Source organism: Pristis pectinata, chromosome 37 (assembly GCF_009764475.1).
Source record: "Pristis pectinata isolate sPriPec2 chromosome 37, sPriPec2.1.pri, whole genome shotgun sequence".
Classification (NCBI taxonomy): Eukaryota; Metazoa; Chordata; class Chondrichthyes; order Rhinopristiformes; family Pristidae; genus Pristis; species Pristis pectinata.
The window spans coordinates 10,139,025-10,159,718 of record NC_067440.1 but is presented as its reverse complement, the minus strand read 5'-3'; the positions used below and the strand labels follow the sequence as shown (position 1 = coordinate 10,159,718).

Sequence of the window (20,694 nt, the reverse complement as noted above, 5' to 3'; positions counted from 1 at the left end):
TGACCTGCTGAGTCCCTCCAGCATCTTGTGTGTTGCTCCAGATTCCAACATCTGCAGTCTCTTGTGTCTCTTTTGAACTCCGACTCTATGACTGTATGATTAGGTCTCACTTGTCAAAGAGTTCTGCTTGAATTCTCTTGTTTGCCAGCCAGTAATCCAAACAATGATGCAGCATCTAGTCTAGACACATCTGATATTGTACCTTCTACCATTTCGCTGGCATTTTTCCCTGGTTGCTCGCTGCTCAGACCAAAGGAGTAACTCTCTCTCAACAACTGATTCAGTCATCCCTTTAGAGTTTATAACGTCCTTATAGGGAACCTTGCGCTCCTGCCAAGAACAATAACAGTTTCCTTCTTTTGCCTGCCCTGCTCTGTCCTCCTCCGAAACAGTCACAGAGTCATACAGGTCCTTTGGCCCAACTGTTCCATGCCAACTAAGATGCCCATCCAAGCTATTCCCATTTGCTCGCATTTGGCCCATATCCCTCTAAACCCTTCCTACCCATGCACCTGTCCAACTGCCTTTTAAATGATATTAATGTACCTGACTTAACCACTTACTTTGGCAGCTCATTCCACATACTGACCACCCTTTGTGTAAAAAAGTTGCCCCTCAGGTTCCTACTAAATCTCTCCCCTCTCACCTCAAACCTATGCCCTCTAGTTCTTGATTCCCCACCCCTGGGAAAAAGACGAGTACATTCACCCTATCTATGCCCCTTATGATTTTATACACCTCTATAAGATCTCCTCTCAGTCTCCTACGCTCCAAGGAATAAAGTCCCAGCCTGTCCAACCTCTCCCTATAACTTCAGGTCCTCAAGTTCTGGCAGCATCCTTGTAGATCTTTTCTGCTCTCTTTCCAGTTTAATAACATCTTTCCTACAGAAGGGCGACCAAAACTGAACACAACACTCCAAGTGCGAACTCACCAGCGTCCTGTACAACTGCACCATGACCTCCCAACCTTTACACTCAATGCCTTGACTGATGAAGGCCAGCATGCCAAACGCCTTCCTTGCCAGATATTGTTTGCCCTCAGGGACAGAACTTACTTGAGGTTCAGAGTGAATGTTGAGACCCCAGTATATTCACCGTATCCATTGCCTGCCATCATCTAAGGGGCATGCATTTAAGGTGAGATGGGGTAGGTTCAGAACAGACGTGAGGGGTATGTTTTTTTACTGAGAGAGTGGTGGATGCCTGGAAAGCATTGCCTGATAGGGTGGTGGAGGCAAATTCATTGGGGGGCTTTTAAGAGGGGCTTGGATGGGCACATGAATGCAAGGAAAATGGAGGGATATGGACATTCTGTAGGTAGGAGGGAATAGCTATGTCGGCACAACATCGTGGGCCGAAGGGCCTGTTCTGTGCTGCACTGTTCTATATTCTATCACTGTTCTACTTATTGTCTCTCTTCTTCATCTTCGGCTAGTTCTTTGGTGTCAAGGATTGGAAGATTCTAGTGCACAACTTTAAATGTGGAATGGCAGTTAAACACCAGCTACAGCATGGACTTGACAGAGCAAGGTCTCGGTACAATGGCAAGGAGGCCACAGATGATTGCTGGCCAGTCTTGATGCAGACTTTAGCGCACTTACTTGTACACACATACATGCAGGTGTACCCTGACCACACACACACAAACACAGTGACCTTGCTCACACCCTTTTCCTCAAACTCTTCCCTTGCAAGCGGCTCCCCACTCTGATTTCCCACCCCCCCTTCTGTATTCCTACTTCTGCTCCCTTTCCTTAAACCTTCCCGCCACAGAAAACATCCTCTCCGGATACATCACAGCTCAGTATGGCAACCACTCTGCCCAAGACCGCAGGAAGCTGCAGAGAGTTGTGGACACTGCCCAGTCCATCACACAAACCAGCCTCCCCTCCATTGACTCCGTCTACACTTCTCGCTGCCTCGGGAAAGCAGCCAACATAATCAAAGACCCCTCCCACCCCGGACATTCTCTCTTCTCCCCCCTCCCATCGGGCAGAAGATACAAAAGCTCGAGAAAACGTACCACCAGGCTCAAGGACAGCTTCTATCCCGCTGTTATCAGACTCTTGAACGGACCTGTCACACACTAAAAGATGAGCTCTTGATCTCCCAAGCTACCTTGTTATGGCCCTTGTTCTTTATTTGTCTGCCTGCCCCACCCTGTGGTCCTTCCCCACAGAGCCTCTGCAGGGGCTGCACCCAGCTTCAGTGCGTCCCTCAGCAAGGACTCCTGCAGCCTGGAATGTGCCAGTCGGCAGCTTTCCCTTACGGACATCTCGCTCTGTTGGGAGACCAACAAGTTTCGGACAGACCAAAGGACGTCCTTCACCGAGTTTGATGACCTCCCAGCAGCACTTGATGTCTGTCTCGGTGTGTGTGCCCCTGGAACAGCCTGTAGATCAGAGAGTCCTCTGTTGCGCAGCTGCTGGGGGTGAACTGGGACAAGGACCCTCACATCTGTCTCCACACCATCTTAGCAAATGCACGGCCCTACCTGTTGTCTCACACCAATTACGTCTTACGCGTCAGATGCCCCAGTGCTGTAATGATGGGGTACCACACTGTCGGAGGAGCCCTTTTCCCGTTGAGCAAGTCGGAGCAGTGGGTGGGCTTGGTTGTTTTATTGTGGGGTAGCTGTCTAGTAAAGTGTAGCAGTTAGCGTAACGCTTCACAGTGCCAGCGACCCGGGTTCAATTCCCGCCACTGTCTGTAAGGAGCTTGTACGTTCTCCCCGTGTCTGCGTGGGTTTCCTCCAGGTGCTCCGGTTTCCTCCCACATTCCAAAAGACATACGGGTTGGGAGGTTGTGGACATGCTATGTTGGCACTAGAAGCGTGGCGATAATTGTGGGCTGCCCCCAGAACACTCTACACGGAATATGTATTTCACTGTGTGTTTCGATGTACATGTGACTAATAAAGAAATCTGATCTGATCTTAATGAGGCCATGGGAATAGATGTTGAGGAAAATCAGCAGGAGAGTTACAAACTTCACAAACATGAGCAGTGTTAATCTGATTGGAATGTCAAACAGGACAGTAAACGCTGTTATCTTGGCTGATGATCAGATAAGTGTGCACTGCTGTAACAGACTGCCAGCATAAAGGCAAGTATGGACAAAAACTGGCCCAAATGGTCAAAAGTCAGGGGGAAGCAGGTAAGGATAATTTACCCAGGCTGGACCTATAACTGGATAATATGGACCTGATTGCTGGCTCTGTAATTAGTTCAAATGATGGATTTTGATCCATAGGGGGAATAATTTGGTGTGTGTGTGTGTGTGTGTATGTGTCTGGTTCTGTGTGTGTGTGTGTGTGTGTGTGTGTGTGTCTGTCTGTCTGTCTGTCTGTCTGTCTGTGTATGTGTCTGTGTGTATGTGTCTGTGTGTAAACGCAAATACTTATGCATGCATGTGGATCTGTGTGCAAACGTATTTGTGGCCTGGACGTGTGTGTGAGTGTGCGTGGACGTGTGTGTGTGATTCAGTCAGTTATCCTTCACCTATCAAGCATTGTAGGCTCTGAATTCTTTCTGATAAAATCCACATTTGAACCACAAGTGACCAACCATTTGACTTCTTTCCAAGAATTTTAATTAAAGCACATTACATACATTGTACACACTCACCCGCAACTGGTGGTGGGGGGGGGGGGGGGGGGGGGGGGGAGTAAGGGGAAGGTGGTGGTGGCTCAGACTTTTTCATTTAACCCCAAAAAAGTGACTACCAGTCAGGAGTGATCCCAAGAATTTTAACTGAGGGTCTTTGAAACACAGAAGAAGGCTGTTCGGCCCTTCATGTATATGCTGGTCAAAAATAGATGCCATATCATTTCCAATTCCCGTGGCAGATCATAGTCCTTCACATGCTTACCCTGTCACTTATTAAATATGGGGTCAAAGAGATAGAAAAAGAGAGCAGGAGAAAGAGATTTAGAAAAAGAGAGAGGAAGGGACAGATTTAGAAAGAGAAAAGGAGACACAAAATGTACAAGATGATGAGGCATAGATCGAGTGGACAGTCAGAGACTTTTTCCCAGGGCGACAATGGCTAACACGAGGGGACATAATTTTAAGGTGATTGGAGGAAGGTATAAGGGGGATGTCAGGGGTAAGTCTTTTTACACAGCGAGTGGTGGGTGTGTGGAATGCACTGCCGGCAGAGGTTGTTGGGGGCAGATACATTAGGGACATTTGAGAGACTCTTAGATAGACACATGAATGATAGAGAAATGGGGGGTTTGTGGGAGGGAAGGGTTAGATGGATTTTAGAGCAGGATAAAATGTCGGCACAACATTGTGGGTCGAAGGGCCTGTACTGTGCTGTAGTGTTCTATGTTCTATGATTTGGAGAGACAGGGAGACAGAAAGATTTAGAGAGATGGACAGAAAGAGAGAAAACGAGCAAGGGAGATAGGAGACAAAAAGAGAGAACGCAGTGGAGGATGGAGGGAGAGTGGCAGAGGAGTGACAAAGAGGTTCAGAGAAGGAGTGTGAGAGAGATAGAGACAGATAGAGAGGGAGGGAGAGGGAGATAGAAAAAAGGGAGAGAAAGGAGGAGGGGAGAGTGAGATAGAAAGAAAGCAGGTCTTCTTGGTCTATGGATCATCCTGTGGTGCTGTTGACATAGCCTGGGATGCATATTGTAGGTGGTACACACTGCAGCCACTGTGCGCCTGTGGTGGTGGTGAGTGTGAACATTTACGGTGGTGGATCAAGCGCCAGTCACTGAACTAGCAAACTCTAAAGGAAGTATTAATTCGATCAGAGCAATGCAACCTGCTCACAGAGTAACTGGCAATCCTCAGTCCCTGCACAGTGAGCTGGAGTGAACGTGAGGGGTGCTGGTCACCGAGGGACCGTCCAATGACCAGCACCACCCTGTGGTGGTGGACAGAATCACAGGATGTAGACGTTCATAACCTTGGGACGAAGATAATGAACTGAGTTTCATCTTCAACCCCCCACTCCTCCCCGTATCTCGGCCATTCACCCTACACTGCCTGCTGGAGAGAGGGGGAGGGAGGGAATTTAGTCCTCCAAAGGTTAATTCCTATTTTTTCAAATGTTTACACTTTAGAATTGGTTTGCAAATGATTTACTTAGTGCTTTTCCAATAACTACCAGGACATCTCAAGGTACCTTCCAACACACGATGCACTTTCGATGCACAGTCGCTGTGCAATGTAAGACACCCAGTGGGTGATTTGTGCACAGCAGGATCCCACAAACAGCGTAGATGGTCCGGTGTTCGTGATGGTGAAAGGGGATTAAGCAGCGGCCCGAGGACTCCAGGGAGAGTGCGGCACAGTGGTGCAGCAGGTAGGGCCTCACACCTCCAGTGACCCCGGTTCAATCCTGACCTCGGGTGCTGACTGCATGGAGTCTGCACGTTCTCCCTGTGACTGCGTGGGTCCCCCCCCCCGCCCCCCCACCGCCCGGGTGCCCTGGCTTTCTCCTGCATCCAGTTGGTAGTTACCCCTGGACAGTAGGAGAATCGGGGGAGTTGAAGGGCATGTGAGAGAGAATGGGTGACAGGGAAAGAAGAGGGGAATGGGATTAGTGGGGGAGCTCTGAGAATTAGTCTGGACAATGGCTTCCTTCTATGTTGTAAGGGATTTGGGACTGTCACTGCCCTGCTCTGAAACTCTGCCACACAACCTTTCTTGCCCACCTGAGGAACCAGACGGGGTCTGGGTATAAATTCTCCCATGGAAGTGCAGCACTCCTTCAGTCCTGCATGTGCTTACCGGCACTGAGCTATGGTTTGTCTTCAACACTATAGTGGGATATGTCCAAGATTGGTGGAGAATGTTTGTCTAAATTCGCCAGTACTGCTTTGTGCATTGTACAGAAACGCACCGGTCCCCACCAGTACCGTACTCCAGTGTTATACAGCGACAGACCCGTCCCCACCAGTACTGTACCCCAGTGTTATACAGTGACAGACCCATCCCCACCAGTACTGTACCCCCGGTGTTATACAGTGACAGACCCATCCCCACCAGTACCGTACTCCAGTGTTATACAGTGACAGACCCATCCCCACCAGTACTGTACCCCAGTGTTATACAGTGACAGACCCATCCCCACCAGTACTGTACCCCGGTGTTATACAGTGACAGACCCATCCCCACCAGTACTGTACCCCCGGTGTTATACAGTGACAGACCCGTCCCCACCAGTACTGTACTCCAGTGTTATACAGTGACAGACCCGTCCCCACCAGTACTGTACTCCAGTGTTATACAGTGACAGACCCATCCCCACCGGTACTGTACCCCGGTGTTATACAGTGACAGACCCGTCCCTACCAGTACCGTACTCCAGTGTTATACAGTGACAAACCCGTCCCCACCAGTACTGTACCCTGGTGTTATACAGTGACAGACCCGTCCCCACCAGTGCTGTACCATCGCATTATACAGTAACAGACACGACCCTACTAATACTGTGCCAGTTTTATGTAACTTGCACTGCTCACTTCAGACATACCCTAAGGTCATACATTACTGAAGATCCATTTGTTCCCACAGAGTTGTGTTAACCATTGAAGTGGTTGAGAGTTAAATTCTGAATAAGCCGAGGGCCTGTTTGCAGCCCAGCAGCGAACGGGTTAATGGGGGTTCACAACCAGCCTGGTGGACACCAGCATGTTCTTGGTGATGTTGGTGTTGGGAAAGCCTGTGTGTGTGGGCTTGTTTACAGTAACCAGGGAGGGGGCGGCACCGTTCTGGGGGACGGAGTGATTTACTCAGCAAATGAGCTTCCGTCCGCTGAGGAGCATAAAAGGGGCCACGGCGAAGGAAAGCAAGACAGAAGAGTTGTAGTAACACGGCCGTGACAGCCTGAGACAAAGTCTGCTGCAGACAGTACTGTGAGCACCGAGCACCGCCTGGCACTGTAAGTTGTTGTTTGCCTCGTCTATTTAGCTCTATGGGAATGGGTGTCTGATCTCTCAGCGTTTGTTTGTGTGAGTCTCACGCTGTGTCTTCATCTCGGCGTGAGCTGTATGTATTCCCAGTCTGTGTGCTTAACCCTGCAAGCCTGACCCTCTGAGTTCCCCCAGCAGCTCGTCTTATGTTCCAGATTCTGCAGTTATCTGTGTCTTCCCCTGCACCTCTCTCTGTATACACATATCTGTTTCTCTCTCTCTCCTTCTGTGTGTGAGTTCTGTATATCCCTGCATCACCCTACACAGGTCTGTGTGCTCAATTATCTCCATCTGAGTCACTCTATTGCTTCCTTTTAGATTTAGAATTTAACCAACTCTTCATAGACTACTCTGATAGTTTATGAGAGGCATAGATTGGGTGGGCAGTCAGATTTTTTTTATCCCCAGGACAGCAATGTCAAGTACTAGAGGATGTGCATTTAAGGTGAGAGGGGGAAGGTTTAAAGGAGATGTGCTCCTTTGTGTAAGAGTTCTTTTACACAGAGAGTGGTGGGTGCTTGGAACGGGCTGCCAGGGGTGGTGGTGGAAGCAGGTATGACAGTGGTGCTTGAGAGGGTGTTAGACACGTGAGTAGGCAGGTATAGTGCCTTTTAGGAGGTTCCCAAAGCAGCTGTCTGCAGTTGCCTTGGAATGTAGATGAAAATAATCAGGGGACTTGGGGAGGAGAGGGGGGATGTTGTCACTGCTGCCCGGATCTTGCTATGCACAGTACCATCTGCTGCTTTTCCTCGTGGGACAAGCGACCTTAATTGCCCCACTCAGCCACTTCCTCCCTCGTTGTTGCCCTGACCCCCTTGAACCCTTCCTTCCTTTCCTTGGTTGTCTGTGCCCACCACAGAGGCAACCTCGTGCGCCCCCTCCTCATGGGCACCGGAGCCGCCCTAACTATTCCGCCGAGGGAGCCGGCGCGGACAGCACCGTTGGCGTGCTGGGAAGGGGGGTGGGGGGATGCTGGGTGTGAGGAGTCACGAGATGGTGATCAGGGGTAGGAACCGTGGCTGATGACCGCAGAGACCCCAACCACCTTAGCTGTGCAACTCTTCCCCCCACCCCCCCCCCAACAACCCGTATTTCCGCCCACTGAGGTTACTCAAAACCCCAATTGCATTAGTTCCATTCTCTTACACACCAGTCTTCTGTTTCACTTTCCCCAACAGTGTTCACAACCTACTGCACTGACTCATAGAACAGCTGGGCACGGAAGGAGGTCATTTATCCCACTGACTGCCAACAAAGCAATCCTGTCACAACTATCATTCTGCTTCTTTTCCCTAGACTCGGATACTATTCTTGAGTGGTAAATTGGTTTATTATTGTCACATGTACCGAGGTACAGTGAAAAGCTATTGTTTTGCATCCATACAGATCATTTCATTGCAATAGTACATTGAGGTAGTACAAGGGAAAACAATAACGGAGTGTGTTACAGTTACAGAGAAAGTGCAGTGCAGGCAGACTATAAGGTGCAAGGTCATAACCAGGTAGATCGTGAGGTCAAGAGTCCATTTTATTGTACTAGGGAACCATTCAATAGTCATAACAGCGGGATAGAAGCTGTCCTTGAGCCTGGTGGTACGTGCTTTCAGGTTTTTGTATCTCCTGCCGATGGGAAAGGGGAGAAGAGAGAATGTCTGGGGTGGGTTACCCCTGACATCCCCCTTATACCTTCCTCCAATCACCTTAAAATTATGTCCCTTCGTGTTAGCCATTGTCACCCTGGGAAAAAGTCTCTGACTGTCCACTCAATCTATGCCTCTTATCATCTTGTACACCTCTATCAAGTTACCTCTCATCCTCCTTCTCTCCAAAGAGAAAAGCCCTAGCTCGCTCAGTCTATCCTCATAAGACATGCTCTCCAATCCAGGCAGCATCCTGGTAAATCTCCTCTGCACCCTCTCTAAAGCTTCCACATCACATTGCAACCAGAGATGGTGGACCGGGCTTGTTGCCTTTGGTCACGATTTCCTCCCTACCTTTATGTTCTCTTCCTCTTTCAGGCATCCCCACTGACCATGATGTGCAAGACCTTGCTGTGCCTAGCAACCCTGCTGGTTGCTGCCCCAAGCCCCTCCCTGGCCATCACTGGACCCCGTCTGGCCAAACTCGGGGGCAACTTTGGGATCCGCGTCTTCCAGGAAATCGCCAGGTCTGCCGGCGACCAGAACGTGGTACTCTCCCCCCATGGCGTGGCAGCGCTGATGGGGATGGCGCAACTGGGAGCGGCAGGGAACACGCTTTCCCAGCTGGGGAACACCATGGGATACTGGCTGAAAGGTGAGTGCCGGCCGGCTCGCTGTAGGCAGCCGGGGTTGGTGCTTGTGACAATCGTCCTCTGGTTTCTCTGGCTCGTGCTGGCTGCATCTGTCTCCCCTCTTCCTGGCTCTGGCCATACCGGTCACTCACTCTCACTGCATCTCCCTCTCTCTTTCACACTCCCTGTCCTTTCTGTGTTAAACCCTCTGCCCGCTTCTTGGTCCGCTCTGTCTCTCCCTTTGACTGTGTGTGTGTGTCTCTCTCTCTCACCGCATGCCTCCTCTTTCTCTTTTGCTGCATCTTTCTCTCTCACTCTCATTTTTTTTATCTCTCTTTCTCTCACTCTCTCTCTCTTTTCTTATTCTTTCTCTTTCTCTCTTGGTCTTTCTCTCTCTTTCTCTCTTTCACTCTCGTTCCCTTTCTCTCTCATTCTTTCTCTCTCATTCTTTCTCCCTCTCTCCCTCTCTCCCCCTCCCTCTCTCTCTCCCTCTCCCTCTCTCTCCCCCTCTCTCCCTCTCTTCTCCCTCTCTCCCTCTCTCCCCCTCCCTCTCTCTCTCCCTCTCCCTCTCTCTCCCCCTCTCTCCCTCTCTTCTCTCTCTCTCCCTCTCTCCCTCTCTCTCTCCCTCTCCCCCTCTCTCCCTCTCTCTCCCTCTCTCTCTCCCTCTCTCCCTCTCCCTCTCTCTCTCTCCCTCTCGCTCTCCTATTGTCTGCTTGATATATTGTGTGTCTCAATCTCTTTCTCCTAGGTGTGTCTATGGGTGCGTGTGCGTGCCTGTGTGTTTACATTTTTTTGCCGTCTCTTTCCTTGCCTTGCTCTGCCTAGATCTCTGTTTTCTCTCTCTCTCTCTCACTCACCCCTCTCCCTGCCTGCACCTGACTGATCTATAGGTTGGAATCATTGCTAATTCAACTATTGAACCTGAGGCCACCCTTAAGGCCCTGCAGGTGTGAGGGTCCTGAGTGTATCATGTGTCAACAGGATGGAGGTGGCCTGTAAGGTTGAATTAGTCATCGGGCTCACCCTGTTGTATGAGCACGTACCCTTAGTCAGACACCACCAGGTGTGAATGATCCTGCCTCTGGGTTTAGGGAATCTGGCAGTGGAGACTGAGGCGTTGACTGTGCCACACTTGACTGAGTCAGGAGGTTGTGGGTTTAAGGGCATGAGCAGAACAATCTAGGCTGATGCTCAAGTACAGTACTGGGGGAGTGCCACACTGCCAGCATACCTTTTTTTTCTTTGGATGAGGCATTTAAACCAAGGTTCCTACAACCCTAATCACTACCTCAGTATCCCGACACTTTGGCCAGTTTGCACTACAATAGATTTTGGATTTTCTGTTCTAATTGTGTTCTTTCTTGTGTAATTTATGTTTAACTTTTCTTGTGAATGTTATTTCTAATGCTATGTGCCTGTGATGCTGCTGCAAGTAAGTTTTTCATTGCACCTGTGCACACATGGACATGCAGATGACGAAGAACTCGACTTTGACTCCCTTGGGTAGATAACAGGAGATTGATGCACCATGCCTTTTCTCATTGGGTTATTCAGTTTGCCGGATGTGGGAGTCACCGGCAAGGCCAGGATTTATTATACTTGCCTCCTCACCCATTGAGAGGTAGTGAGTCATCCTCTTGAATAGCAGAGGTCCATCTGGGAAGGTGCTGTTGGAGAGGGAGCTCCAGTATAATGGCCCCAGCACAAAACAAAATACTTCCCAGTTAAAATGATAGAGGAAACTGCAGCTGGTGGTGCCTTCCTGCACCTGCTCCCCTCCTCTGCCTTGGCAGTAGAGGTCGTGGATTTGGGAGGTGCTATTGGAATAGCATGGGCTAGAATCTGCAGTGTATTTTGTAGAGAGTATGAAAGTGAATTAGAATACGAATCAGCTTTATCACTGACTTGTATGACGTGAAATTTGTTGTTCTGTAGCAGCAGTACAGTGCAAGGACATAAAATTACTGTAAATTACAAAATAATAAACAGTGCAAAACAAAAGGAACTGTTCAGAAATCTGATGGCGGAGGGGGAGAAGCTGTTACTGAATCGTTGAGTGTGGGTCTTCAGGCTCCTGTACCACCTCTCCGATGGTAGTAACGTGAAGAGGGCATGTCCCAGATAGTGAGGGTCCTTCGTGATGGATGCCGCCTTCTTGAGGCACCTCCTCTTGAAGATGTCCTCGATGGCGGGGAGGGTTGTGCCCATGTTGGAGCTGGTCGAATCTACAAACCTCTGCAGCTTCTTGCGATCCTGTGCATTGCAGCCTTCATACCAGGCGGTGATGCAACCAGTCTCCACCGTACATCTGTAGAAATTTGCAAGAATGTTTGTTGGCATAACAAACCTCCTCAAACTCCCAATGAAGTAGAGCCATTGGTGTGCTTTCTTTGTGATTGCACCAATGTGTTGGGCCCAGGACAGATCCTTGGAGATGTTGACACCCAAGAACTTGAAGTGCAGGAACTGCAAAGTGGTGCTGGAGGGAGCAGATGTTTAGGATGGCAGATGGGGTGTCAATCAAGTGGGGCTGCTTTGTCCTGGATGGTGCCACCCCGTCTTGAATGTGGCTGGAACTGCACTCATCCAACAAGTGCAGAGTGTCCCCTCACACTACTGACTTATGCCTTGCAGTCCTGACGCCGTCAGGAGCTAAGCTCCTCCAGGAGAGGGGAGGGTGTTCCATCACAACCTTAACCTGTGTCTTAGAATCACAGGGGTGTCGCTTGGCATAGGACTCCTTGATCCCTCATGATACCTGTTGTCTGTGGGATCTTGCTGTGCACAGAAGAAGGTAGACTACTGCACTACAACACTGAGAGAATCCCTTCCCTTTAGCATTTGGGGATTGACAGTTTTGGTCATAAGAGCTACTTTATGCAGGGTGTAAGTTATGACCTGGAACTTGCTGACCCTGAAGGCAGACGAAATGGAATCCATCAGCACCTGCAGAGGTTAATTCAGAGGAAACCTCTTGACTCACAGGGTGAGGGGGTGAGAATGTGGTGCTCACTCCCACAGGGAATGGTTGAGGCAAATGGTATTGATGCATTTAAGGCTGGACAAGCATACGTGGGAGATGGAAACGGAGGGTCACACTGATAGATTTAGATGAGGTGCGATGGGAAGGAGACTCAAACGGAGCATGGACTCGTCGGGCCGAATGGCCTGTTTCTGTCCTGCCCATTCAGGGGCTGTGATGAAGGAGCAGGGAAATGGCACTGATGAGGTAGTTCTACTCGGAGCCTGCATAGGTTCGATGGGCCCAATGGCCTCCATCTTGTGCCGCAGCTATTCTCTGATTGGACAACTTCAGAAAAATATCATTGGTTGCTTTGGCACTCTGAAATGCTCAATGTAAATGCAGCAGAGTTAGGCCATTCAGCCCATTGAGTCTGCTCCACCATTCAATCATGGCTGATTTTTTTTCAACCCCATTCTCCTGCCTTCTCCCCATAACCCTTAACCCCCTCACCAATCAAGAACCTATCAACCTCTGCCTTAAAATACACCCAATGACTTGGCCACAGCCCCCTGTGGCAACAAATTCCACAGACTCACCACCCTCTGGCTGAAGAAATTCCTCCTCATCTCAGTTTTAACAGGACGTCCCTTTATTCTGAGGCTGTGCCCTCGGATCCTGGACTGATGGAAACATCCTCTCCATGTCCACTCGTATCCTGGAGGTTTCAATGAGATCCCTCCCTCCCTCCGAGGGCACAGATGCACTTGTAGGGTGGAGGGAGGGGTGTGGGTTGGAGGGGAGGAGGGATAATACATAATTCCAGGTCTTATTCTCAGCATTGTTACCAGAACCCACAGCCCATGGCTTGCCTTCAGCTTAGTGTCTATGTGGCTAACTGAGAACCTCTAGTGGCAAGAGCCAGTAGTGCACCATCAAACCAGCTCCTGGTCAGAATTTACACATGTGGACCCTGTTCAATTTAACTTTCTTTTCGGGTGTCAGTAGAAGACAGGCAGCTTCATTAACAATATGAAGCAGTTGAGTGTGTGCGTAGGCGAGCCTTGGAGCTATACCATAAAACAAAAATGAATAAATTCCCCAAAGAGTTTGTGAGAAATCTCTTTACCCAGAGAGTAATTGTAATGTTAGGGACTAGCACACTGCTGCTTGTGCGATCTGGCTGTGTGCTCCGATCTCAGCACACAGCCAGATCTCACAAGCAGCAATGGCTATAGCTGAGCAGCATCTGAAGCCAGATTTATAAGTTTTCTATTCCCCTCTCGTGTTTGAGCAGAGAAGGGTTTAAAGAATAAGTTGAATAAATGTATGAGAGAGAGAAGAATTGGGGGCTGGTGTGCACCAGAAACAAAGACGGCCAAAGGGTCTGTTTCTCTGCTGTGGTCAATGAGGAATGAAGGACTGAGCTCCCCTACCCTCCTCATACAGTAGGGATTGGGTGTGAAGTTAAAATCTAACCTGATCCAATTGCAGTCAATTCAAACCTGGCCTGAGCTGATTTATTTTGGTATTGGTATTGGTATTGGTTTATTATTGTCACTTGTACCAAGGTACAAAGGTACCGAGGTACTTTGTACTTGTACAAAGCTTGTCTTACAAACCGATCGTACAGGTCAATTCATTGCACAGTACAGTTACATTGAGTCAGTACAGAGTGCATTGATGTAGTACAGGTAAAAACAATAACAGTACAGAGTAAAGTGTCACAGACTTGGGTCCTCTTGGACATAGTTCAGGTAGACAGGCTCAGCAGGTGACTGCAAGGAGTCACATGAATACAGAGAGATAGGGACCATGTACAGAGAGAAAAGATTTAGTTTAATTCAGCGGAGACACAAGGGACTGCAGATGCTGGAATCTGGGAGCAACAAACAATCCACTGGAGGAACTCAGCGGGTTGAGCAGCATCTGTGGGGAGAAAAGGAACTGTCGACGTTTCGGGTCGAAACCCTGCATCAGGACAGGACCCTGACACAGGGTTTAGTGTTCAGCGCAGACATCGTGGGTTGAAGGGCCTGTTCGGGTGTGTTTCGCTGCACATCCCTCTGAACTCTGACCTCCTATCTGCTTTGTTCACTTTCTAAAATAAATAAAACTCTCTGCGTGGGGATAAAGGCAAATATAATTGTTTGCCTACAGGTTCATTGTTGGCTTTGGCAATGTCTGATGTGACCATGATCTTGGAGTGTGCCAGCCCTACAGAGGAGCACAGAGAAAGGGCAAGGGCAGTGTTTGCATACGCACCATTCTGAGTCAGTGTTTTATAAATGTTAAAATGGACAGTACAGCACAGGAATAGGCCCTTCAGCCCACAATGTCTGCGGTGAACATGATGCCAAATTAAACTAGATCTCTTTGCCTGTATGTGATCCATACCCTGCATATTCATTTGTCTAACAGCCTCTTAAATGCCTCTGATTCCACCACGACCCCAGAAGCCTGTTCCAGGCACCCACCGCTCTCTGTGTATGCAAACAAAAAACTTGCCCCACACATCTCCTTTAAATGTTCCCCCTCTCACCTTAAATGCGTGTCCTCTAGTACTTGACATTTCTATCTTGGCTCTTTAAATAATGTCTTAAGCCAACGCAGGATGTAGGTGGAGATGCTTAGAGGATGGCATAAAGCTCGGTGGAGGAGATAAGTTTTAAGGAAGGTTATTTGGAGATAGGAGGAGGGAGCTCTATACTCAACTTAATCCCTTTTCTTGCTGGGCAGATAATGGTGTGCCTCTGGCACTGAGGCAGCTTCAGAAAAATCTCACTGCCAAGAGCAACCAGGATATCGCACATGTTGCCAGCTCCGTGTTCGTCCAGCGGGACATGCAACTGCCAAGGGCTTACATGAAAAGATACCAGAAGATGTTCAACAGCTGGCCAAAGCAGGTGTTCTTCCAGGACAACAAGAAGGCCACCTACATCATCAACAAATGGGTAGACGTGCAAACCCGAGGTGAGTCGTGGAATCAGAGATGTCCGGGGGCCCAGAAGGAGAATATTTGGTCAATTGTGTCCACACCGCCTCGAAATGTAACCACTTAAGGTCACTGACACTTGCAATTACCCCATAGATTATGCTGGTTCAAGTGTTCATATTCAGGTGTTTGGCCTCTTGTTCCAGACCCACACCAATCTTAGACCATTAGATATAGGAACAGAATTAGACCATTTGGCCCATCGAGTCTGTTCTGCCATTCAATTGTGGCTGACTTCTTTTAACCCCATTCTCCCTTAACTCCCTACCAATCAAGAACCTATCAATCTCTGCCTTAAATACACCCAATGACTTGGCTTCCACTGCCCCCCATGGCAACAAATTCCACAGATTCACCACCCTCTGGCTGAAGAAATTCCTCCTCATCTCAGCTTTAAAGGGACGTCCCTTTATTCTGAGGCTGTGTCCTTGGATCCTGGACTCTCCCATTGATGGAAACATCCTCTCCACGTCCGCTCTATCCAGGTCTTTCAGTATTCGGTAGGTTTCAATGCGATCCTCCCCTCATCCTTCTGAACTCAAGGCCCAGAGACATCAAATGCTCCTCATAGGTTAAGCCTTTCATTCCTGGAATCATTTTTGTGATTCTCTAGTTGAAAATATTTTGCCCTCTGATTGTTCTAAAAAAAATTAACTTAAAACCATTCCCCTAGTTTGGGGCTTCTGTTATTTCTGTGAGGGATTTGAGTGAGCGACTGTTTGTATCCCTGCCCATCTCCCAGTAAGACCGACCCTTCCCTGGAATATTTAATACAGGCTCCAGGTAACAACTGTGAAGCTGCGTTCTCACTGCCGATATCTTCAGGAAAATATTCGGAATCATGGAATTATAATGGCATGGAAGCAGGCCATTGAATTCATGCTATTTCGAAGAATAATAATTAAGGAAGAGAATTTGAGGGTTTGGAAAGTAGTTTTTCTTTCCTCAATGCATCTGTGTCCACTTCAGTTTGACAGTTCGGGCAGGTTGTATGTCAGATCTCTTGGTTTAATTGGATTTGTCTTTTTTTCAATTCCCCTCCCAGGAATGATTCGTGACTTTCTCCACCCGGGCTTGCTGGATCCCACTGTAACCCGAATGGTTTTGGTCAACGCCATCTTCTTCAAGGGCCTGTGGAAAATGCCGTTCCCCACAGAGGGCACGCACGAGCGGGAATTCTACAGAGCGGACGGGACCAGGGTCATGGTGCCCATGATGACACAGATCGCCAAACTGAATACAGGTGAGGGAACAGCCCGGTCCCTGAGGTAGGGGTGCTGGAGTAGTGTTGACCATTGTAAGGTCAAGTCTCTCGTCTCCACCTGTCTTGCTAATTGGTTTATTCTTGTCACATGCACTGAGATACAGTGAAAAGCTTTGTAGGCGTGCCATCCAGACGGATCATTCCGTACATAAGTACATCACGGTAGTAAAAAGGAAAAACAATAACAGAATGCAGATTATCGTGTTACAGAGAAAGTGCAGGTAGACAAAGTACAAGGGCCATGATGAGGTAGATTGAGGGATCAAGAGTTCATCTTTTTCGTACAAGAGGTCCGTCCAAGAGGCACATAACAGCGGGGCAGAAGCTGTTCTTGAGACTGGTGGTACGTGCTCTCAAGCTTTTGTATCTTCTACCCGATAGAAGGGGGGAGAAGAGGGAATGACCAGGGTGGGAGTCGATTATATTGGCTGCTTTCCCGAGGCAGAGGGAAGTGTAGAAGGAGTCTTTGGAGGGGAGACTGGTTTTGTGTGATGGACTGGGCTGTGTCCACAACCCTCTGCAATTTCTTGTGGTCTTGGGCAGAGCAGTTGCCATACCAAGCTGTGATGCAACCGGATTGGATACAGCTACAGTGCATCTTCCAAGTTCTGGAATTCCTTCCCAAAATCTCTTTCCCCACGTCCTTAAAACCATTTTGACCAAGTATTTGGCCTAATATGTAGCTTGTAGTCAAACTCTGTTCAGGAATAGTCCTGATGATGGTTTATATATTTTGAGGTGCTCTATGTATGAGTTTGTGTTGGGATGTGGTGGTGAAGAGCAGGAGGAATCAAACTTCTCCTTGAGCCAGTTCCACCATTCAATAATATGATGGATAGTTTGATCATTGCCACAATTTCCTGTTTGCCCTCCATAACCTTGGGCTTTCAAATATTCTAACAAGCTTAGACTTTATTCTACTTAATGAGTCAGCCTCCACAGCTACCTGGGGTAGAGAGCTCTCAAACCTCTGAGAGAAGAAATTCTTAGAGTCAATTAGCATGGAAATAGGCCCTTCGGCCCAACTGGTCCATGCCAATCAAGATTCCCATCTAAGCTAGCCCATATCCTTCAATCTTTCCTATCCATGTACCTGCCCAACGTTCTTTTTAATGTTGTTATTTTACACGCTCCTACCACTTCCTCTGGCAGCTCATTCCGTACACAGACCACCCTCTGGGTGAAAAAGTTATCCCTCAGTTTCCTATTAAATCTCCCCCCTCTCACCTTAAACCTATGTCCTCTAGTTCTTGATTCCCCAACCCTGGGGGAAAAGACTGTGTGCATTCACCCTATCTGTGCCCCTCATGATTTTATACACCTCTATATTATCACCCCTCATTCTCCTATGCTCCAATGAATAAAGTCACAGCCTGCTCAGCCTCGCTCCATAACTCGGTCCCTCGAGTCCCGGCAACATCCTTGTGAATCTACTTTGCATTCTTTCCGGCTTAATGGCATCTTTCCTATAGCAGGGTGACCAGGATAACAGAACACAATACCCCAAATGCGGCCTCACCAGTGTGTTATACAACTGCAACATAACATCCCAACTTCTATACTCAATGCCCTGCCTGATGAAGGCCAGTGTGCCTAAAACCTTCTTCACCACCCTGTCCACCTGTGATGCCTTCTTCATCCCTCAGCTGAACAGGCAGCCCATCAGCTTCAGGTTATGCTTCATTGTTCTAAACTTCCCCAAACTTTACAAGGATGTTGCCTGGATTGGGGAGCATGCCTTATGAAAAAAGGTTGAGTGAACTCAGCCTTTTCTCCTTGGAGCGACGGAGGATGAGAGGTGACCTGATAGAGGTGTATAAGATGATGGGAGGCATTGAGCATATGGATAGTCAGAGGCTTTTTCCCAGGGCTGAAATGGTTGCCACAAGAGGACACAGGTTTAAGGTGCTGGGAGTAGGTACAGAGGAGATGTCAGGGGTAAGTTTTTTACTCAGAGAGTGGTGAGTGCGTGGAAAGGGCTGCCGGCAACGGTGGTGGAGGCGGATACGATAGGGTCTTTTAAGAGACTTTTGGACAGGTACATGGAGCTGAGAAAAATAGAGGGCTATGGGTGAGCCTAGTAATTTCTAAGGTAGGGACATGCTCGGCACAGCTTTGTGGGCCGAAGGGCCTGTATGTGATATAGGTCTTCTATGTTTCTATGTTTCCCCACCAGGGGAGTCACCTTCTCTACAAAAACTCGTATCAGGCTCCCTCAGAATGTTGTGTCCTTCAATAAAATTGTTCCCTGGTTTTCAAACCTCCGGTGAATAAAGGCCAATCAACTTAATCTTTCCACATGAGAGTTCCATTCATGCCGAGAGTCTATTACGTGAGTACTCTCACTGTGTGTGGAACTCATGCAGAAGTTCCTGAAGGGAGGGGTTATTGCTGCAGCTCTGGGTGGAGTCAGCACTGTGGCGTACTTGAGGTGTGCTTGGGAAATGATTAATCCAGACAGACTTGGAAGCAGACAGGGAGCTGGCTTGTGACTCCTGTGTCTTCTGCTGGTTCCAAGCTTGGCAGGGTGCCTGGAAGGGCTTGCTCCTCACCCACCCCCACACCCAGAGCTGGTGTAGACAGGAAAATCATCGTCAAAAGTCCTGCTAAAGAGAGAAGGAAGGTGCGTCCTTGTTCACAGTGCAAAGGCCCTTCGGCCCATTTGGATCTGTGCTGTTACCCCTCATCCTGCTGCCTGTTACCACTTGCTTGTACTGCAAGTGTGGCTGTCCTTCAAAAGTAAAGAATCTCTTTCGCACATCCCATGATGTTTCCAAGACCAGAACAAAATAAAGGCCTTTCACATACTCATCATGTACCCGGAGGTGGCATAGAAAGTGAAGGCTCCCTTAAAAGATTGACAATTCGGCGGTTTCCCCGAGCAAACTGCAACAAAGACCAATCCTGATGCAGGGTTTTGACCCGAAACGTCGACAGTTCCTTTCCCGCCACTGACTGGTAAATTAGTTTATTATTGTCGCATGTATCGAGGTATGGTGAAAAACTAGTCTTGCATGCCATCCAGACAGATCATTTCATTACAACTGTGCATTGAGGTAGTAAAAGTGAAAACAATAACAGAATGCAGAAGAAGAGAGAATGTCCGGGGTCGGAGGGGTCTTTGATTATATTGGCTGCTTTACCAAGGCAGCGAGAAGTGTAGACAGAGTTCATGGAGGGGAGGCTGGTTTCCGTGATGTGCTGAGCTGTGTCCACAACTCTCTGCAGTTTCTTGTGGTCACGGGCAGAGCAGTTGCCGTCCCAAGGTGTAATGCATGCAGATAGGATGCTTTCTATGGTACATCGATAATAATTGAGGGTCAAAGAAGAATTGCCAGATTTCTTTAGCTGCTCAACCTGCTGAGTTCCTCCAGCAGATTGTTTCTTGCTCCAACAAATAGCAAGCTGATAACAACTTGTTAAACAGTGGGACACAGACAGTTTTTGCCTGGTTTGAGATGTGAGGAGCAGGTGTGCAACTGACAGGCCAGAAAACCAATTGTCTTGCTTTATTGATCCAGGTGAATTTGTGAGCCCCAGTGGCATGGACTACGATGTCATCGAGCTGCCCTATCACGGTGAGACATTCAGCATGTACATTGCGGCCCCGTACCAGAAGAAGGACCCGTTGTCCTCCCTCACGAACATCATCACTGTCCAGCTGGTCAACGAGTGGAAGATGAAGATGCAAATCGTCAAGCGCCAATTTGTCCTGCCCAAGTAAGTGGGGGCATCAGTGGTGGGAGAACATAGAACATAGAACAGTACAGCACAGGAACAGGCCCTTCGGCCCACAATGTGTGTGCCGAAGATGATGCCGAATTAAACTGAATCTCTTCTGGTTGCACATGATCCATTCCTTGCATATTCGTGCGTCTACCTAACAGCCTCTTAAACACTACTATCATTTCTGCTTCCACCACCACCAGTGGCACCAGGTACATACCGCTCTTTGTAAAGATAAAAACTTGCCCCACACATCTCCTTTAAACGATCCCCCTCTCGCCTTAAGTGCACGTCCTCTAGTATTTGACATTTCCACCCTGGGAAAAAGATTCTGTCTACCCTATCTCCGCCTCTTGTAATGTTATAAACCTCTATCAGGTCTCCCTTCAGCCTCTGATGTTCCAGAGGAAACAACCCAAGTTTGTCCAACCTCTTCTTATAGCTCATGCCCTCTAATCCAGGCAGCATCCTGGTAATACTAGAGAAACTGGAATCGAGATGAAAAACACCATGATGCTGGTGGAGCTCAGCAGGCCAGGCAGT

At 48.5% G+C, this 20,694-nt stretch overlaps 1 protein-coding gene across 2 annotated transcripts in view; it reads left to right on the top strand.

Annotated features, from left to right (window-relative positions):
* Positions 1-5,153: 5,153 nt before the first annotated feature.
* Positions 5,154-20,694, top strand: part of serpine1 (serpin peptidase inhibitor, clade E (nexin, plasminogen activator inhibitor type 1), member 1) — a 28,116-nt gene continuing 12,575 nt past the window's right edge. The window contains exons 1-6 of one of the 2 annotated variants that reach the window (XM_052044609.1): positions 5,154-5,320; positions 6,707-6,901; positions 8,951-9,227; positions 14,906-15,139; positions 16,207-16,404; positions 19,947-20,145. In XM_052044609.1, the coding sequence (XP_051900569.1) occupies positions 8,966-9,227; positions 14,906-15,139; positions 16,207-16,404; positions 19,947-20,145 (893 nt within the window). In that variant the 5' untranslated portion in view covers positions 5,154-5,320; positions 6,707-6,901; positions 8,951-8,965. The remainder of the gene's footprint in view (positions 5,321-6,706; positions 6,902-8,950; positions 9,228-14,905; positions 15,140-16,206; positions 16,405-19,946; positions 20,146-20,694) is intronic. The other variant, XM_052044610.1, reaches the window with a different exon arrangement.